Source organism: Phycodurus eques, chromosome 13 (genome assembly GCF_024500275.1).
Source record: "Phycodurus eques isolate BA_2022a chromosome 13, UOR_Pequ_1.1, whole genome shotgun sequence".
In the NCBI taxonomy this organism is placed as follows: domain Eukaryota; kingdom Metazoa; phylum Chordata; class Actinopteri; order Syngnathiformes; family Syngnathidae; genus Phycodurus; species Phycodurus eques.
In genome coordinates this window covers 9,591,139-9,613,353 of record NC_084537.1, presented here as the reverse complement: position 1 = coordinate 9,613,353, position 22,215 = coordinate 9,591,139, and the positions used below count along the sequence as shown (strand labels likewise).

Here is a 22,215-nt window from a genome sequence, read left to right as displayed (position 1 = left end):
TTAACTTAAATATTAGAAAATGGCTGCAACAGAGTGAAGAATTTAAGGTCTGAATACTTTCCGTACCCACTGTAAAATGTATACAAAAATACTGCACAATATTATATATAATATATAAAGGATTGTGTGCAGTGAATATCCATAGATGGCAGTCATGTAATGCAACAACTGTATTATAATAATTATTATTTTATTATATTCCTATATATCACTTTGCGTACCCACTGTATATGTAGTAAAAAAACACGATCTCAGTCGCATACGAGCTCCATTGGGAGCAGTCATATTTACGCCGTGCACAAACTATGACGGCACCGCTCATTTACGTCGAGAAGAAGCATCCCTGTGAAACCGAATGAAATTCCATTTGGCTTCGGCCTGTTTATTCCAATTGAGGCGTTTATAGGGAGCATTTTCATTCGGTTTGGGCTTCTAAACTGATTATACTATTCCATATAAACCAGGCTAGTCTTGCACCTCTTTATTCTTTATTTCAGACCCAGGAGGATCCAATAGGGAAACGAAAACAATAGGAAAACGAAATTATAACAGACGCAAACTCTGGACAACACCCGTTATTCAAGTAATTTAATTGCAATAAAGTAATTTTATCACAGTAAGTTAGCACCCATTATTGTCATGTTGTAATGTTGATTTGACCTAAACTTATGTCAGTAGCCAATCTTTGAATGTCCCCTAGAGGTCATTGATGTTTTAAAGTCCGTTTTAAAGATGTTTTTAAGTCTAAAATGCTAGAGAATAATTTTGAAGATACGTACTCAGTATACAGTACACAAGTATATACAGTAAATGGTCATGGTCAACAAGTCATGTAAATGGACACATTGCTCCATTTTGTGATTCGATCGGTTATCGTTTTTTTAAACTTGCTGATCGGTGATTAGGTCCCAAAAATCCTGATCGTGAAAAGCCTAATAACTATGACAACAAAGGGTATGCCTTATTTTTCATGATTTCAGAGGCATTAAAAAACAATATTTATTGTGATAGTTTTAGGGAAAATATATCGTCTTAAAAAAAATTGTGACTGGACTACTTGTAAATTTTGCATTTCAGTTCCTGGACAGCTAACAGCAAATTGAGCAAAAACATGCATTCAAAATTTTACAGAAGGTCAAATTGAAGGGGGAGTTTGTAATTTAGGGGAGAGAGAAAAAAATAATAATAATAAAAATCACATTTTGTCATATTGAGGGTTGTAACAAACCATTATTTTAATAAACCATTAATCTGTACATATTTTTTTCAATTAATTTATTAAGCCGATTTTTTTCCCCATTTCTATCGCTTTATTCAAAAACAGGACTTTACTTTAAACAGAGTGCAGAAAAAAAATCCAGCAAAAAAATTATTAGGATTCAGTTACTGGTTTGGTCAATAACGTCATAAAATGGGGGGGGGGGGTGATCATCATTTTCCAAAGTAAAAGCAGATGATTCCAAATGTGTTTTGGTCAATCAAAGATGAGGCTGCTTTCATGGGTGGATTACAACAATAAGAGTATTTACTGTTGAGAGGCTGATTTTCCGAAGATTTGGACAATTTTAGGGTAAGCGTGGTCTCTAAATGGTTAATCAATAATGAAAATAGTTGTCCATTAATTTGATAATGTATTGTCGGTTGATTAATTGTCGCATCTGAAGACATATCTGTGAAAATTAATTATCTATGACTTGACAGCAGTACATACCGGTAAATATGAGCTGGGGGGAATATTCATCAGTCTCTGGCCCAATCTTGTCCCAATGAGTGTGGCCGCGAACATGTGATAAATGATTGACACCTCGTAAGTCTCGCCTTCTGTCTCAAATGGGTTGTTTTTCCTCGGGCAGCGTTTTTCTTTTGTTAATCAAATTAGAGGCACAGAATGGGCTACATGGATATATAGGATATATTTATCACATACTACTGTCAAATCAATGATTGTTTTAACAATTATGGCAAACAAACAAAACAAAAAAACTCTCCCTGTAAGGTCACTGGTAAAGGTTTAGTGCATTTTAGGTTAAACCTGAAATTTCTCCCCAAAGCCCAATCTTTAACTTTTTTTTGTAAATACTGTGTCTTTTGCATAGACAAACAAATCTATTTTCAAGGCATTTCATGGAACCTGTGAGGTAGCGTGAGCTGTGACTGCAGATAGAAAGAACTCAGGCCAAAGCAGAACAAAAAGCCACAACGCATGCATCAGTGTTCTGCTCTCAAAAAGACTAAACATACAAATGAGCTCTCCCATTGAAAAAAAACAAAAAACAAACGCAGCCAACCCGGTGAGCGATGAGGCTAACACGCCCGCGGACTAAGACTAGACGCTTACTTTAAACATGACAGATGATTAAAAATTAGTGAGGGTGACAGAGAGCATCCCTTTCCACAGGGTTAAGTCTCTTACCGTAGCCAGGGTATTCAGCAGGGCTGGTTCCCGCATAGAAGCCTGCAGTACCGCTAGTCACGGGATACTGCTGAGTAGGTGGCATGTATGGGGCCCGGTACTGCACAAGCAGAGAAATAGCAGGGAAACAATTACATTTCTGAGGGCTTCGAGTACATTAAGGAGAAAACTGTTCAGTTCAGTTCAGCACCCATTGTATTTCCCTGTTTCCATTGTATTATAAAGCAAACCACAGCATCCAACTTTTTAGCAACATTTTTCTTGGGGTAACAGTTGTAGTACAGTTAGCCACAAAATTTTCACATCCATGTTACAATTAAATGTAAGAAAACAAAGGGGCACTTGAGGGCAACCTTGACATTACCTCACTGGCCACCCTCAGCAATTATTTTCTTTATTTAATATTCTATACACTTGTGTGGTATCATTTTAGAGTATACATTTTATATCGTCTTTGTTCCCCTTACTGGATTTATAGCGGGTATTTATTTTTTTTGTGTTCGTGTGTTGCTTGTGGGTGTGAATTCGTCAGCTGTCTGTTATTTCGATGACGGGTGGGGGTAGAAGTATTACACTCTGTACTTAGGTAAAAGTATAGATAATTGTTAAAGAGGAAAAAAGATTGGTGAAAGTACAAGAAATGTGTCATGTTATTGTAAAAAGTGCAAACTGACATGCATGAAAGCAAAAAGGTAATGGATTAGTGTTACTTGTACTGTAACTGTACACAATACCCGCTATAAAAACTTCTGTGCACGCACATTTGTTGTGAACTGGCGCCATATAAATAAAATGGACGATACATGAAAATTGAAAAAAGTAACAAGCCTATTTTGACAAAGTAAGCAGTAAAAAGTACAGATATCAGTTTTCAAATGTAGGAAGTAAAAGTAAAAAGCCATCAGAAAAACAAATACTCAAGTACAGATACCTGAAAAAAAACTACTTAAGTACCATTCAAACTGTACCGTGATGAACTGAACCAATTACCCGTGTATGGCGAAAACATGGCTTGTGTTAACCAACCTGTCCAGGGGGAATGAAGTAACCCTGAGGGGAGCTGGCGAACGACAGCTGCTGCTGGGGAATCATCATCATCTGGGAGCTCGACGGGTAGACGTGGGTGGGTCCTACTGGTCGAGGGCCGCTGCTTGTTTGGACCCTCGGCGCAGTGGTGGCCATTGCTGGACGGTTCGAATAGTAACCCTGAAGATATTGTGTAAAAAAAAACAATTTTAAAAATAAAAATATATACATATTTTAAAATAACATAACGACAAAAAATAAATACAAAGAATTACGATTAACGAAACAATACGCCTTGGATTTATGAATTACCCGTTTTGACAAGTGTGTATGGGTTCAGTTACACACAAACGCCTAACCCGAGGTGGATGGTATAGATTCACAACAAATGTTATTGTACAACCCCAATTCCAATGAAGTTGGGACGTTGTGTTAAACATAAATAAAAACAATGATTTGCAAATCATGTTCAACCTATATTTAATTGAATACACTACAAAGACAAGATATTTAATGTTCAAACATATACTTTATTGTTTCTAGCAAATAATCATTAACTTTGAATTTTATGACTGCAACATGTTCCAAAAAAGCTGGGACAGGTGGCATAAAAGACTGAGAAAGTTGAGGAATGCTCATCAAACACCTGTTTGGAACATCCCACAGGTAAACAGGCTAATTGGGAACAGGTGGGTGGCAATGATTGGGTATAAAAAGAGCTTCCCTGAATTGACAAGCAAAGATGGGGCGAGGTTCACCTCTTTGTGAGACTGAGACTTCAAGTGCGTGAGAAAATAGTCGGACAGTTTAAGGACACTCGCCCCATCTTTGCTTGTGAATGAGACTTCAAGTGTGTGAGAAAATAGTCGGACAGTTTAAGGACAATGTTCTTCAACGTACAATTGCAAGGAATTTGGGGATTTCATCATCTACGGTCCATATCATCATCAAAAGGTTCAGAGAATCTGGAGAAGTCACTGCATGTAAGCGGCAAGGCCGAAAACTCACATTGAATGCCCGTGACCTTCGATCCCTCAGGCGGCACTGCATCAAATACTGACAATGTGTGTGATATCACCACATGGGCTCAGGAACACTTCAGAAAACCATTGTCAGTAAATACAGTTCGTCGCTACAGCCGTAAGTGCAACTTGAAACTCCACTATGCAAACCAAAAGCCATTTATCAACAACGCCCAGGCTTCTCTGGGCCCGAGCTCATCGAAGATGGACTGATGCAAAGTGGAAAAGTGTTCTGTGGTCCGACGAGTCCACATTTCAAATTGTTTTTGGAAATTGTGGACGTCTTGTCGTCCGGGCTAAAGAGGAAAAGAACCATCCGGACTGTTATGGACACAAAGTTCAAAACCCAGCATATCTGTGATGGTATGGGGCTGTGTTAGTGACAATGGCATGGGTAACTTTCACATCTGTGAAGGCACCATTAATGCTGAAAGGTATATACAGGTTTTGGAGAAACATATGCTGCCATCCAAGCAATTTCTTTTTCATGGATGCCCCTGCTTATTTCAGCAAGACAATGCCAAACCACATTCTGCACGTGTTACAACAGCGTGGCTTTGTAGTAAAAGAGTGCGGGTACTAGAGTGGCCTGCTTGCAGCCCAGACCTGTTTCCCATTGAAAATGTGTGGCGTATTATGAAGCGTAAAATACGACAACGGAGACCCCAGACTGTTGAACAGCTGAAGCTGTACATCAACCAAGAATGGGAAAGAATTCCACCTACAAAGCTTCAACAATTAGTGTCCTCAATTCCCAAATGGTTATTTAATGTTGTCAAAAGAAAAGGTGACGTAACACAGTGGTAAATATGACCCTGTCCCAGCTTTTTTGGAACATGTTGCAGCCATAAAATTCTAAGTTAATGATTATTTGCTAAAAACAATAAAGTTTATCAGTTTGAACATGCAATAGCTTGTCTTTGAAGGGTATTCAATTAAATATAGGTTGAACATGATTTGCAAATCTTTGTATTCTGTTTTTATTCATGTTTAACAACGTCCAAACTTCATTGGAATTGGAGTTGTTACATTTAGAGTGTACAGTGCTCCCCCGGTACATCGCAGTTCATCGTGCACACCCCCTGCTAGGGCGCAAATTTTTCAGCTTTCATTAATGGGGTTTTACAGTATACAGCCAAGTCCGAAAGCAGAATTGCTCCTTCAGCGTAGTACCGTGTTGTGCCACAACATGCCAAGCAGTACTGAGATCTATTGGAAGAAATGCAGCATAACGAAGAGTAAAGGCTTCTTTATACTCACGCGGACGGCGACCGCGCTGACGTCACTGAGGCTGTCCCACGCGTAGTTTGCCTTTATACTCGAGCACAACCCACGCACGCAGTTTTGAAAATGTATTTCAGTTCACCTCTAAGTCGGTGGTGTCGCTACGGCTGGTATTGGCTAGGAGACTACAGGTTTCCTCTGCATTTTTTTGGCCATTTACGGTAGCCGTTTTTACTTTCCTTTCCGTAACAAGGAACAAAGCAACAAAAAGTTGACTTGAAAAACAGGTCGTGTTGGGCCAATGACAAACTTTGCCAAAAACAACAACGGAGCATCTTAAGTGATTTCTTAAGCATCTTAAGTGATTTTTGAGACATGTTAGATGTGTAATGTACATATAAGTATGAATGAGCTGAATGGCAGTTTGTAATTTTTTACCTAAAATGCTAATCGCTAGCGCGCTAATGCTAATCTCAACGGCTAACCGTTTAGCATTTAGCTGTATCAAATTCTGTACACCAAATTTATACCATACACTCAGTACCAACATATGCAGTTTTTAAGGATTAAAGTCCATCCCTCAAAAATTAGATCATCATCAATTATTATTTGATCAATAATTAATAGGAGAATCGATTATAAAAAAAATTCAAGAGAGACGGCTCAAATGCTTTGCCTTATTTGGAGAACTGTATTAACTGTATTTAAAAGTGTGTTTTAATACTTTTAAATATGTTTACAGGGCATCTGAGGGGTCAAACTATTTTAAAATGTTTTTTTTATATGGTCTCTGTAAATGCCGTTTTTCTCCTACTGGAGGTGGGTCATGAATGTATCCCCCAGTGATCAACGGGGGTTCACTGTACTGTGGTTTCAGCACTGGCTGCAGGGAGAGAAAAGCCATTACCTGTAGCGCTCTGTATCCACCCTTCAGCCGCACAACACACAAGCAGAAAGCAAGAAAGGGAGTGAGATTACTGTGAAAATGGAGACAGTGTGAACGACCGAGACTGCGAGATGTTGACAAAGAGGACGGGGGGTCTGGCAGAGTTGTGTACCTCCCCGGCCAAGTACAGTTAAGCCTGGCAATGCCGTCCATACATGCAAGTTCTTACAGATCAAAAGTCGAGTGAGATCCTGGCAAGTCTAGCAGGATCCACTTTCAAGTTAGTAAGCGCATGCAGGCAGGGGGGGATATGGCTAACAAAACTACAGTGTGTTCATGACTCCAGCAAAACTTTCACTCATGCTGATGAGAGTGATTACATTAAAGACAAAATTCTCATACAGACACCAATTAAGACACTTTCTGATGGTATTGTGAAAGGTATGAGAAGATTATCAGCTCAAATTTCATTTAACTTGTGGAAATGTACAAATCAGCTTTGTCCAAGATCACATTTATCATTATTCTCAATTAATAACTGAGAATGATCAGTTTAAACTCATTTTACATACCATAACACACATTTTTTATTTACACTATTACCATAAAGTTGGAATAATGTTAAGAGTTACAAGCGCAATGGCAAAAAAGGGCCAGATGATTGCGATGAAAAAATTCCAACACCACAGAAATGCAAATTTGAAGGGCGAGATGACAAGTAGACTGGAAACACTAAAATCTTACCAAGATAAATTAGTTCAAATCAAGACAAAATATGCTCATTCTTTCTCTGCCAGGATAGTTGTTCTTATCAGGCAGTTTTAGAGTAAGAGCATTTTCACTTGCTTAAATAATTTATCAAATCTTAACGTATTATAACTGGTTATTAAGCATGTTTTCCTACATAGAGAAAATAATTGTTAAATATATTGTCAAAAGTATTTGCTCACCTTCCTTGATTCAGATGGGGATTTAAGTAACATCCCATTCTTAATCCACAGGGTTTAATACGACATAGGTCCACCTTCTGGAATTACATATCAAACTCTTATGGACAGGCTTACCACAAGGTTTAGGACTGTGTTTATGGGAATTTGACCATTATTCTAAAAGCAGTGTGTCAAGTTACACACTGATGTTGGACGAGAAGGCCAGGCTCACTGTCCACTCGAAACTAACCCAAACATGTTCTATCACGATGTTAGGACTTTGCAAGCCTGTCAAGCTCATCCACATCAAACTCTCTCATCCGTGTCTTCATGAACCTTGATTTGGGCACAGTCACATTGGTACAGGAAGGTGCCATCTCCAAACTGTTCCCACTAAATTGGAAATATCGAAAATATTAGCCCCTGAGCTCCAGTGAAAGGAACTCCGAATGCTTCAACATACGAAGAGATTTTGGACAGTCATACACCTTCCTGTTCCAACATGTCTGTGCACCAGTGTACAATGCAAGGTCTAAAAAGACATGGATGAGAGCATTTGGTATGGATTAACTTGACTAGCCTCCACAGAGTCCTTCCGTCAACCAGATAGAACATGTTTGGGTCGATTTCGGGTGGACAGTGAGTCAGGCCTTCTCGTCCAACATCAGTGTTGACCTCACAATGACTCTCCTGGAAGAATGGGCATAAATTTCCATAAACTCACTCCTAAACCTTGTTGAAAGCCTTCCCACAACAGTTGAAGCTGTTGTAGCTACAAATGGTAAACCAACATCATACTAAACACCAAATTGATTTAGAATGGGATATTACAGTAAATCATATGTGAGTAAGGATGGAACTAAATCTGTATCTCACGGTTCAGTTTTATCACAGTGTTAAATCTCGCAGGATGAAAATTATCGGGAGATTTACAGTATTGCAGGAAAGATCACAATATATGTGAGGCGAAAGCAGGACAACCGAAAAACCTCTTTTTCTTGCTGGCTGAGTCTTTGATATGCTTTAATAGTTTCTGTGCGTTTTCCCACATCTTTTTGTCAAAAATACAAATCATATATTTCCATGCACTTCAACAGGGCTCGAAGTTTAACTTTTTAGGGCACTTGCCCACAGTTCGGTTCTATCACAATATTAATCTCACAGTACGATAATTATTGCGGTATTGTGGGAAAGCTCACGATATTGCAGGAAGGTTAACCGTACAGGTGGGGCGAAGAGGTGAAAAAGGAATACGGAAAAACCTCTCTCTTTCTTGCTTGCCAAGTCCTTCTCAATAGGCTTTCGTAGTTTGTGTGCTTTTCCCCACAGGTCTTTGTGAAAAAGACATCTTCACGTCATATATTACCGTGCCCTTCTATCACCGTACATCCAATCTTTACATTTGTATACAGTACCTCCAAAACGTTTTTATTGCTGCAGCAATAATCATGCTATGATCACAATTACAAAACTGTCCATTCAGAAATTGTCTGTTCACTAATTTCACAGAATTCGTTGTCAACATTAACATTAGACATTGCTGCTATTCTAACCAACATCAAAAATTACTGCCAACCAACAGTGATTTATTTGCTTGAGTCAAGTCGGAAAGGCAGGAACATTCTTAAAGGCAATGCAGGTTTAGAAACAGCAAAGTAACTAAACAAAATAGTCATGGTACTCCTATATAGTTTCTTTCCTCCGCTTAGTAATACTGTAAAATGATTTATTTTTCTGAGTAGCCTCTGTGATGTTTTTATTTGAAATGTATACATATTTGAAGAGAGGGAAGTATGCAAGAATCCTATTTGCAGTGATATGGAGTGGCCCTATTTCATTATTGCATTTTTGGGACTAATAAAATGTAATTGCAGAGGTATATGTTTTAACGATAGTTAGAATCATTATTCCCTCTCCGTGTCACGTTCATTCAGCCACGACTTTCGACTCATTCGTACACCACTAAAGAGTGATACTGTTACAATATGCTTAAACAATTCGGCGGAGAAGAGGGGACGGCAGCGACGACACACGGAGATCCAACTCGTGGGACTTATTGGTGGCAGCCGCCACGAGCCAGCAGAGGTGCATTAGCTGGGACAGAGGACGCCATGAACAACAAGATCCCTCAATTTCTCCCAGTCGATTGTGAAGCGACGCTTTGAAACGCGTAGTACACCATAGCAAGTTGTGACGCTAATAATTTTTGTGAGTAATGGAATGTATTGACAGAGGGATATGTTAGAACAGGATTCGGAATTGTTATTCCCTCTCTGTATGTTTTTTTCACCCACGGCTTTCGAATTGAGATAAACACTCATTAGTAAACCACGTAAGAGTGATACTGTTACATTAGCTTAAATAAGCACAATGGCTATTTATTTTATATCGAGACAAAACCACGATGATAGAGGCACTTTTAAATTCACTGCCATTGACGACTGTCGAATTCAAATATCGATGTTAAGATGGAGAACTGGCAGTGAGTTAATTTTGCGATATCACAATATCCACTATCTGTGAGTCAAGGCAGGTGAGCGAATAGTTTGGGCAATTTACTTTTCATACAAGAGACAGTGACACAGGGGTTTGAGCCTAGCTATGTTTACTTTTTTGAAGAAATCTTGACAAGGTAGGTTTTTCTGTTCTACTGGCAGACAATTGCTTACATCCGTATACTCATTTAATTTTTCCCTCATTTTTTGAGCCCAGTTTTTGCACTGTATGTACTGATTGAATTACTCTACAATAGTCATGCCACTTTGTCCGAGGATTTCCACAGATCCTATCAAATGGAAATGAGGTGCTGGTCAGGCCACAATTTGTTCTGATGATGTGGGGGAGGTTGTTGTTTTTTTTGTAATGTTTATGATATTCTGAGAGTGAATGTTTCAACAGTTGATCCAGGAAATTGTCTTGACTTGTCCACAGAATGTAAATGAAACAATCTGTTGATTTAACACTTTCAGTACACAAGTCTACTACAGCCATTTAGAAACATGTGGTTGTGTTTGGAATGCTAGAAACAGAGGTGTTCTGCTACAATTTCATTAATGCCGCGCTCACCCTTTCCACAAAAAAAGCCACCAAAACCAAGTCCTTGTGATGTGGGTGTTGATGTGATGAACACATGATTGGGTTAAAAAAAAAAAAAAAAAAAGTGAGAAGTCTCATGTTTGCTTCCGTCTTACAATGTTTATTTTTATTTTCAAATATCGAGAGCGCTGTGCTTTTTAGTTTTATTTCATAATCTTACCATACACTCAATTTGATGGCACATCCACCATTCTACTATCACTGTATGTACTAGAAAAAGGTATAACAATTCCATTTTAGAGTGGATTTTTGCTTTCCCATTAAAAAAAATTCCTAAAGGCATCTGTTTACACGTGATATGAAATTGATGCATCTTTTACATTGCGTTATAAAAATCTTATACCACTGATGTAAAATCCAAGGAGAATCTGATTACTTTACTATTGCTTTAACAGATTTCCAAAACTTTTTACAGTGAGAATTTAAAAATTTGAGCCTCCAAAGCCGCGCAAATATGAAAAATATATCTCGAAAAGGATGAATTTCATGTGTGTTGTTTTTTTTCTCTAAGATGCCACCAAAGAAGCTAAAGTTACTGAGACTGACTTCTCTTTGCACTTGAGCAACAAAAAGGAACGTTACGCAAGACGAGTCTGTTGCCACTTTTAGCCCAAAATTGTTTTGAAATGGCATGATATTAAAGCTCAACTGTGATGGCTGCCCTGCACATACAGTATCAAACATGTCAAACATAGGTTAGAATTAAAGGAACCGACATGAGACTTGATTGGCAGGCTCGCAACAGGTTATAGCGCCAATGAGTTTTCCCGTGTCTCCTGTACCGTTTGATAGAGGAGCCAACGAGAGGTCTAATATTTCCACTAAACCGTTCTCAGCTACATTGCGAGCAACATGCGCTGCGCTAAGGAGACACAGGAGAGGTAGGATGCGACTGTGCGGGTGGTGTTAGTACCTGTTGGTGTAACGTACGGGGCCCTGCGGCAAACTGGGAGAACAGCAGAACAGAGGAAAGAAGTCAAGATCACAGGCAGAGAAATAAGCAATGACACACGCACATAAAAACACACAAGTTTAGCTCAAGAAGCGTAGTAGAAGTGGGGTTGCAAAGAGTTGGAAAAATTCCAGTAAATTTTCAGTAAATTTCCAAAGGAAGATGGGGAATGTTGTTAATATTCCTAATTTGGAAACTTTCCATGAGAATTCATAGGAATTGAGGAGAATTTAATAGAAACGTATCATATGAACATTTTGTTTTGTGATGAGCAGACCTGCATGCAAAATTTACTTGCCCAGATGTAAGGGCATCAATGTACCATAACTGCTCAATTTTTTCACTTCGCTCAAGCGCATCTGAAGTTTGCTCGTACCTCAAATATTGGCTTCCAATACAAAGCAAATGAAAACGGCCATTGAAATGCTGGGGTTGTTTAAACGGGATTGTAGTAAAATATATACTACCAGTCAAAAGTTTAGAATACTGTAATTTTTCCATCTTTTTAAAATTGAGATTCATGCAGTTCAAGGTCTCAGTGTAATCTGAAATTAAAGCACAGAATACACGTTACAAAATAAATAATGAAATCAATCTATGAACAAAAATATATTCTAAACTTTTCACTCATTAAAGTAGCCATTTTAGGAAGATATAACAGCTGAACACACTCCTTCCACCATGAACATCAAACATTCTTCATAAAAGTATGGCACTCGTAGGTTGCTTTGTTTTCACTCTTGTCCAATTTATCCAAAACAAGCTCGATGGGGTTCAGGTCTGGAGACTGCCTTTTTGTATAATTCTGAAATGTACATTATTTTAGTTTTGGTACCCTTTCCTGTTTTTTTTTTTTTTAAACTCTGGCAAATCACCTCTTATCTTAGTTTGTACCATTTCAAGTATGGCTGTGAGGAGAAAATAGTTTCTTTTTTTACCCCCCCCCCCAACTCGACTACAAAAAAATTGGTTAACACAAAAATTTCTGACTCGAGGCAATAAAAAGTATTAAAAAAAAGATATTTGTGCCACCCTAAACCAATTTGAGCAGCCCGAAACCTTTTGGCCACTGTCCATGTTTGCCGCGCGGACATTTGTTGCAGACGGACGCACCGTTAGGCCAGTGGAAAAGCATTGGCAAAAATGACAGCAGTGTCTTTAAGTGATTTCTAAGACACTATTAGATGTATAATGTAAATATAACATGCATGAATGAGCTGAATTGTAGGTGTGGGCGGGGGGGGGGGGGGGGGGGGGGGTTTATCTAAAATGGTCATAGCTATTGTGCTAAAGCTAATCACAAATGCCAACAGTTTAGCAAAGGCTGATTTTGTTGTCTCATATTCTGTAGAGTTTCTACCATACACTCCGTACCAACCATATGGAGTTTCAGGATAGAAATCCAGAATAAAGTCCAGAATAAAATGCATATTAGTAGTTTAAAAAAAAAATTTTTTTTTTTGTTTTTTTTTGGGTGGGGGGCGATTACTTGACGAAATATTATAGGATAATCGATTCTAAAAAGATTTGATAGTGACAGCCCTAATTACAAGCTATTCATTGGCCTTGAACTGCTTGACTTTCAATAAAGAAAAAATAATAATAAATTGGGGTGTTCTCAATATTTTGACTGGTGCTGTATTTTCCCTAACTATATAAGTTCCCAATGGAGAGCCACCCTTTAATTTAGTAAATTCCGGGTTTATTCCTCATCAATTCCTGTTAATTCCAATGAAAAGCTTCCAACTTTGAAAATTCCCAGAATTTTGCAACCCCGAGTAGAAGTAGAAGTTGCCATATTAGAGAAAACGCTTTTCTACAACAGCACATGATGGACCATACCTGTCTTGGCTGAGGTGCGGAGTTCATCTGTGGGGGTGGAGGTGTGGCGAAAACAAGAGATGGGGGCTGTCCAGGTCCGTAGGCGGCCTTTATAAAAATAAATAAAATAAAATAAGGGGGGGTGGAATGTGAAACCTAGGACATGTCCAAATGACTGTGTTTCCCCAAAAAACACAGACTCTCGCAGGGATCGCTTACCTGCGTCAATCCAGGGGAGGGGGCGGGGTTTGGGACAGAGGTGGGTCCCGTTATAGGCTGCGGTGGTTTATTCATTTCACGTTCTTTTATGGTTCTGCATTAGGGTGGCGATGTGTTGCCAGCCTTTTGAGAGGGGATATAAAAAAAAAAAAAACACAACAATTAGTAACAATTTGTACCACTGGTGTTAAAATGAAAGCTTCATTAATCATTTAGGGTGTGGTCTGCGGTTACACCCATGAGAACGCTGCCGCCACCATCACCACCAGCACCTCCTCCCCCCAGTGTTTCTCACTTTCATTTACATGCCTTTAATGTGCCATAGAATGAGTACTTGAGTTCTAATCACCTTTGAAAATTATCCCGAGTCGTTGAGTTTTCAGCAACGGCCATCACGAGGTATTTCATTCACCATTGTTTCAAGACCCATAGCCAAGCACATACTACATGTAGTACAGTAGGTGTTAAGCAGTGAAAAGATGTATGTAATATCAAAGAGGAGAAAGTCCATAAAGTCTCTTTACAATTTAAAAAATTGCAAAAGCAATCACTGGTAATTATTACAAAATTAGTAGATATGTTAGGGTCTCATTTATTGCGCTTCTATATTGTCTCTACCGAGTTGCAAAAAGCATATCGAGCTGGTAATCCATTTCAATGGAGGCAATGGCATTGGTGATGTTTTTCTTCAGGTCAATGTCCCTTATATTTGTGTGGTACACCCAGAGGTGGGTAGAGTAGCCAAATATTGTACTCAAGTAAGAGTACTGTTACATTAGAATAATATGACAAGTAAAATGTAGTCATCCAAATATTTACTTGAGTAAGAAAGTACTCAATGAAAAAAAGAACAAGAGTAACTTGAGTAACTTCTGACTTTTTTTTTTTTTTTTTTTTTTTTAAACAGAGCATGAACATCAAATAAAATAAAATAATAATGCATGGGAGTCGACAAACACCTGCCACCATTTCAATTTTTAGCTGCCCAAAAACACATACATTGGGCTCTATAGAAATATTATCTGCTTTATTCACTTAAATTACTTCATGAAGAAGCTGTTTGGTGACCAGACTTAGTGATTGTGTATGCGTGTGCAACACCATAGGAATAGTGCTAATTTTGCCATATCCACTGCCAAAACAAAAACATCTGCAACTTACCGCACTGAGTACACTGAAACAAATAGGATGAACATAGCTCATCGATTTACTTTTGCTATACATTTTTTATTATTGTAAAGAGACTCAGTGAACGCACTGTAGTTGAAATTGTGTGACAACTTATGATAACTACTGAGAACATATGTGACTAACATAGCTCATCAGTTGCTTTTGTGAATACATTTTTAATTGTAAATATATTTTGCGGGCACCATATAGTTTTGTGTTCAAGTGCATACAAATTCAACACGGTTACAAACTTTGACAACCACTGAATACATAGAACCAAATCTGATAAAACTATCTCACTTGCTTTTGTTAAAAAAATAAAAAAAAAAAATAAAAAAATTGACATTCTGAGACACCATGTCGTTGAAATTGTTATGTCACCAGTGGTCTGGTGGTGGGGTGGGGGGGATTGGGAGAAAATGGACACCTGAGGTCAAAGCTCATTTTCAGTGACACTGGCCTGTGCTGTAAAACAACACTCAATAAACTTCAAATACCCTTGTTGTGTTCTTCATGGCGGAAAAAAAAATATCACGTAAACCAATTGGAAATCAATGTACTTCTCGAATCGTCTTGCCATCACCTGCTAACACGGCTACTGACGTTAGCATTAGCTAGCGCATGGCTCCTTTAAAGGAAACTCGGTTAATATTCATCCGGTTGCTCGATATGTAGATCAAACGGGGGGTCACGTGAAGCCCACGGGTACGTTTGAACAAAAAAAGGGTAGCTACTTCGAACAGTAGGCCAACATTCCCAGTGAAAATTGGGGTGGTGGGGGGGGGGGGGGGGAGGGAATAGCAACCGGGCTAATGATACGTGTCCCACTGTCAAAGACACATTTTTGCTTAGGTTATGCTACGTGGCCGGTCCTAGTGTCCCGCATCATTTACACTGAAGTGCTCCGCAAACGCAGTCAATGTTGTTCTAATATTGCTTTTAATCACCAGCAAAATTAACCAGAAATCAAAGTAGTGTTCCAACCGTCAACATTGGCGAGGTTTGATGAAACTATGGAGGGTCAACGTTAGCATTCAGCGCAACTGTGCGTGTCTGTGTGAAGTGCATTTCACTACAGGCCCGGGCCGGCTCCATGAGCACACTGAATGCGGGGGGATTTTATTTTATTTTACAAAACATCTCAATCCTACAAGACGATTTCGAGCAAGAAACACAATCATTAGTCAGTTCACGTCAAAAGTGACGATAAATCGTCGCTCCTGCGTTGGAAAACAGCGAAAGTACATGGCGAGGAGCATGAAGGGTGGCAACCAGCTGAAGATTACCCCGTGTCTGTAATGCGGCTAATGGTGGTCGTGATTAGCTCAAAGCTCCCCCACAATCGAGAGCGACTAGACAACTAAGTACAAACACAACACATTTGGGCATTTACAAATTGTATGATTATTTTTTTTTACATTCGCCGACTAAACTCGTTAAAATCCAGGACGGGCTGACAGCCGGCATGGGGCCTTGTTCGACCGCGGCTCCATAGACAAAATGAAGCCCGAGCTCACTTTTGGGATTCTTACCGGGATAACGTGTGAAGGCGCGGCTGGATTGGAAACCGGGCGTCGGCCTCTCGTCGGGTCCTCTGCGGAATTTGCGATATTGTCGCACCCCGGTGCCCTTTTTTTAGTTTAGTCCGATGCCCTTCTTTGGCTATTTACTTAGCGAGCTAGCTATGGCTAACCGGCTCTGCTGTCACTTGATGAAATCCCGGGGCGTGCAACAGTGACAGTGCTGAAAAATCAAACAATTTAGTACTTTAGGAGTACTACAGGTGATTCCGATGGCCCCGAAAAAAGCCCCTGGACCGGAGGTCCATTATCAAGGCGCCGATGGTGACGGATTGCCGGTTAGGTATGTACACAACTGCCGTGTGAGTGAGTGGACTCAGAGCGACGCCATAGTGCGCGATGTTGCGTGCCTGCTGAGGAAGCCGGTGCCGCCGTGCCTGCTTGCTTGCTTGCCTGCCTGCTGCGCTGGTGCGTGCGCCGCCTAGCCGCCTGGATCACTTCCGGGGTAAAAGCACGTAGGCCGGCGCCTCCGTCATGCGACAGGGACCGAGCGGCGGAGCCTGAAATCTTGTGACACGACCGCCGCATAGAATTAAATTAAAGGGGTTAGTTTGCAATTAAAAAAATCTACAAATCACTTTTTGTTGTATTTGTTAAAATTGTCCTACTTAGGGAAGCAGAAGTCAGACGCATGACACCCTTTCATTTTTCTTCATTATCATTTTTCCACTTTCTTATCCATCCATTTTCCATACCGCTTATCCTTACTAGCGTCGCGGGCATGGTGGAGCCTATCCCAGCTGGGCTAGGTGAGAGTCCTGAACTGGTCGCCAGCCAATCGCAGGGCGCATACAGTATAGACAAACAACCATTCGCACCTACGGGCAATTTAGAGTCTTCAATTAACCTACCATGCATGTTTTGGGATGTGGGCGGTAACCGGAGGAAACCATGCAAACTCCACACTAGCAAAGACTCTTCTGTCACATAGCACACCTGACACCTTCCCCCACCCGTTCCAACCTGCTTGGACCCGTTTCTTCACTTCCTGACCACACTCACCATTGCTCTGGACGGTTGACCCCAAGTATTTAAAGTCCTCCACCCTTGCTATCTCTTCTCCCTGTAGCCTCATTCTTCCCCCACCACCCCTCTCATTCATGCACATATATTCTGTTTTACTTCGGCTAATCTTCATTCCTCTTCTTTCCAGTGCATGCCTCCATCTTTCTAACTGTTCCTCCAGCTGCTCCCTGCTTTCACTGCAGATCACAATGTCATCTGCAAACATCATGGTCCACGGGGATTCCAGTCTAACCTCATCTGTCAGCTTATCCATCACCACTGCAAAAAGGAAGGGGCTCAGGGCTGATCCCTGATGCAGTCCCACGTCCACCTTAAATTCTTCTGTCACACCTACAGCACACCTCACCGCTGTTCTGCTGCCCTCGTCCATGTCCTGTATTATTCTAACATACTTCTCTGCCACTCCAGACTTCCGCATGCAGTACCACAGTTCCTCTCTGGGTACTCTGTCATAGGCTTTCTCTAGATCTACAAAGACACAATGTAGCTCCTTCTGACCTTCTCTGTACTTTTCCATCAACATCCTCAAGGCAAATAATGCATCTGTGGTACTCTTTCTAGGCATGAAACCATACTGTTGCTCGCAAATACTCACTTCTGTCCTGAGTCTAGCCTCCACTACTCTTTCCCATAACTTCACTGTGTGGCTCATCAACTTTATTTCTCTATAGTTGCCACAGCTCTGCACATGACCTTTGTTCTTAAAAATGGGCACCAGTACACTTTTCCTCCATTCCTCAGGCATCTTCTCACTCACTAGAATTCTATTGAACAAGCTGGTCAAAAACTCCACAGCCACCTCTCCTAGATGCTTCCATACCTCCACAGGAATGTCATCAGGACCAACTGCCTTTCCATTTTTCATTCTCTTTAATGCCTTTCTAACTTCAGCCTTACTAATCATTGCCACTTCCTGGTGTCACCACACTTGCCTCTTCTACTCTCCCTTCTCTATCATTTTCCTCATTCATCAACTCCTCGAAGTATTCTTTCCATCTAGCTAGCACACTGCTGGCACCAGTCAACATATTTCCATCTCTATCCTTAATCACCCTAACATGCTGCACATCCTTCCCATCTCTATCCCTCTGTCTGGCCAGCCTGTATAGATCCTTTTCTCCTTCTTTAGTGTCCAACCTGCCATACATGTCATCATATGCCTCTTGTTTGGCCTTTGCCACCTCTACCTTTGCCCTGTGTCGCATCTCAATGTATTCCTTTCGCCTCTCCTCGGTCCTTCTTCGCGACCTTCGTCGGTCCACGGCTTGGCTCTATCAATCAAACGGGATCTTTCCATCTCGTCACTATGACTTAAAACCGAGGGGGATCTGTTGGATGCAGCATTTGCTCGTGGTGTGACCAGAACAAAGCCCACCAGTTTGCCTACCAGCCAAAGCCAGGTCCGTATCCCCAACGTTGTTGAGAACTCCAAGGAGAAGAGCCCACTGAGCCTGGTGGGGCAGCCAATGGATATGACTCAGTCTTGGGCAGAACCTCTCCCTCCAATTTCCACTGACTCCAGAGAACAGTTCAGCTCTCTGTCCTTATAGTAGTACATTAGTAAAATTATCTGTGAAATAAATCAGCCCTCTCTGGCTCAATTTTGTACTTCTAATATTATTTTTAAGGAACCACTGTGCCCGAGGAAACACAACCAGTCAGAAACAGGTGTGACCACCGAGGTGTCAATGATTTCCCGTGTATTTGCGGGTGCACTCATAGCGCGCCTTTGTCTTCGTGGTGCACTCCTGCAGTCTCGCACATACATGTTACTTTGGGCTTCAGGAGCTTTGTTGAAACTACGGTGGAATATCCACCTCTGGAAAATGGAAAAAAAATAACCACTCATTTACTTACAACCGAGAATAAGATTAGCAAATGGAAGCAGAACGAAGGGAACTCAGACAGCTCAGAGGATTCAGAAGTGACGAGGAATCAGCAATATTTCTGCTCAAAAGGTAAGTTTATTATCTCTTTTGAATTAATTGTACATTCTAAGTATTCAAACTTCAAACATTTAGCAGCCGTGGCTAACGTGGGCTTTTTTTTACAGTACATGTTGCTTACAGTGCACGTCTCCAATTGAATTAAATCAACTAAACGCAACTTTATTTATTGAGCAGTTAAAAAAAAGCGGAATATAGCAATAATAATAATAATAATAATTGGCTGGCGACCAGTTGAGGGTGTACCCCGCCTCTCGCCCGAAGATAGCTGGGATAGGCTCCAGGACGCCCACGATCCGCGTAAGGATAAGCGGAACAGAACATGGATGGATGGATTATAATAATAATAAGAATAATACAGTTGTTACATGTTATGATGTTTTCATGTTATGATCAAATGATTTGTGGTTTTATTCTCTCTTAATAGTATAGTAAGTCTTTGATTATGTATCCTGCATTATATTGTCTTGTAGATGTATTTTACTGCTTTTTTACATCATGGCCAGGGGACTACAGATGAAAACTAGCCTTCTGGCTAATTCTGGCTTTTTTAACCATGTGTACTTCATGTGTTTTATGAAATTGCATTGTCCCCTTTCGAATAAACTGATTAACTAACATTACATGACTGCCATCTATGGATATTCCCTGCACAAAACCCTTATCAATATTATGCAGTATTTTTTATACATTTTATGCCTGCACATATTTTGGGTGTCCAGTTCAAATACATTCAGATGTTTAAAAAGTAAATTTTTAACAAGTTTAAAATGTGTTTCAAATGTGTGGGAGGGGTAAAACTACTTTAAATTTTTTATATGGTCTGTCTATATCACAAATCTTCACCTACTGCAGTTATGCTTGGAATAAATGGGAGTCCACAAGTGAAAATGAATTTGAGTGACTAATGTGGACATGAATATAAAACACTTCTTAGGCAGAGGTTGTAATAATTTATGACACAAAGTTTATATATTGCTCTTTTATCTTCTCATCATCTCATAAATTAAATTGACCTCCTAGCCACCTGGATCACTTCCAGCCTTCATCGAGTGACACAGGCCTAGCCACAAAACACAAGACACAAAATGAGGGGGGGGGGGGGGGGGGGGGGGGGGGGGGATCCAGAAAATCACATTGTCTGATTTTTTAGAGAATTTATTCGCAAATTATGGTGGAAAATAAGTATTGGGTCACCAACAAACAAGCAAAATTTCCAGCTCTCACAGACCTGTAACTTCTTCAAGATTCTCCTCTGTCCGCCACTCGTTACCTGTATGAATGGCACCTGTTTGAACTCGTTATTGTATAAAAGACACCTGTCCTCACACTCCAAGCTCCACTACGGCCAAGACCAAAGAGCTGTCAAAGGACACCAGAAACAGGTAGTGATGTTCAGATGAAGCCCCGTGAAGCATTAACACTTTCAGCCAACTGTGACACTACATATGCCGACGCTTCATAATGATTCATTTACTCTATGATGCCATCTAGAGGTCAAAATGTAGAATTGCTCTGCTTCGCCTGTGGCAACACACCCGCGCACAAATATTTATCCTACGTGAGCAGACGATGTGTTTTTTGCACCCCTTGTGTGTCTATACGAGCTATGCAATAGTGAATTTCTCCATTGCGAAATGAATAGAATCTTATTTATATGATTGATTCTTATAAGACAAACCTTATTGGGAGTCATTAGGTCAACGAACTCCCAAACTTTCAAACTCCCAAGACTTTCTGTTTTTTGCTGGTCCCAAATACTTGCAAGTACGGCCAGCCAAACAAACGACACAAAATGTGCGGGGGACTCCATCGCGTTTTGCCGCGCCTTTTATGGTTCATTTAACACGCGGTCTCCCCCAGACCAGCGAACCACTTCCTGAATCAGTCACGTGGTGCGGCGCTTCAGGACGGTTCAAGCGTCATCGCTAACGTCACCAAACCACACTTCGCTATGTGGCTGCACCAATTTCTCGACACACTCTTTGAAGTCTCTCTTCATTTTGCCCATCACGACGTTAGACCTGCACCAGGCTGCGAAGACTGAATCTGCAATAGGTAAGCAGCTTGATGTGACGAAATCAGCTGTGGGAGCAATTATTAGAAAATGGAAGACACATAAGACCACTGATAATGTCCCTCGATCTGGGGCTCCATGCAAGATCTCACTCCGTGGGGACCAGGATGACTGATCGGTGTAAAAGAAAGAATGAATGGCGCCATGTATCGTGAGATTTTGAGTGAAAACGACAGCCCCAAAACATCATGCTCTAGAGATCTGCATGGGAAAAATGGGCCAAAATACCAGCAACAATGTGTGAAAACCTTGTGAAGACTTACAGAAAACATTTGACCTCTGTCATTGCCAACAAATGATGTATAACAAGTATTGAGATGAACCTTTATTGACCAAATACTTACTTTCCGCCATAATTTGCAAATAAATTAAAAAATCAACATGACTTTTTTTTTTCTCATTTTGTCTCTCAGAGGTGAGGTACACCGATCATGAAAATTACAGGCCTCTCTCATCTTTTTAAGTGGGAGAACGTGCCCAATTGGTGGCTGACTAAATACCTTTTTGCCCCACTGTATATTATACTGCAAATCTTAACCAGCTCCTTAAAGTACAACACCATGCCTTGTGCCGTTTCCTCAGCCAAGTTCTTCAGTAGCAGCTGCGCCCCTGGAGCTCCAGCCAACTCGTTCTGTTCTTAGTGCGCAGGCAGTGGGAGACCGTGTAGAACAAGGGAATAGTTTTTTTCTGAAATCACAAACTGCAGTAACAACTCATGGCCTGGTTGCTACAGTTAAAAGATGATCAACACCTCCAGTTTTACTGCATTTACAACCAACGTCCGCATCCAAGTGCATTGATTTTGCAATATTCTTTAATGACCAAGTT

At 40.4% G+C, this 22,215-nt stretch overlaps 1 protein-coding gene across 10 annotated transcripts in view; it reads right to left on the bottom strand.

Moving 5' to 3' along the window:
• eif4g1a (eukaryotic translation initiation factor 4 gamma, 1a) overlaps positions 1-16,755 on the bottom strand; it is a 58,819-nt gene extending 42,064 nt beyond the window's left edge. For 3 of the 10 annotated variants that reach the window (XM_061694886.1, XM_061694890.1, XM_061694892.1), the window contains exons 1-7: positions 16,291-16,755; positions 13,589-13,711; positions 13,391-13,477; positions 11,510-11,542; positions 6,593-6,613; positions 3,440-3,619; positions 2,414-2,513 (exon numbers count right to left, since the gene is read on the bottom strand). In XM_061694886.1, coding sequence (XP_061550870.1) covers positions 2,414-2,513; positions 3,440-3,619; positions 6,593-6,613; positions 11,510-11,542; positions 13,391-13,477; positions 13,589-13,663 — 496 coding nt within the window. In that variant the 5' untranslated portion in view covers positions 13,664-13,711; positions 16,291-16,755. Of the gene's footprint in view, positions 1-2,413; positions 2,514-3,439; positions 3,620-6,592; positions 6,614-11,509; positions 11,543-13,390; positions 13,478-13,588; positions 13,727-13,937; positions 14,032-16,290 lie in introns of all 10 variants that reach the window. The other 7 variants (XM_061694894.1, XM_061694895.1, XM_061694887.1 and 4 more) reach the window with 6 other exon arrangements.
• Between the last annotated feature and the right edge of the window lie 5,460 nt (positions 16,756-22,215).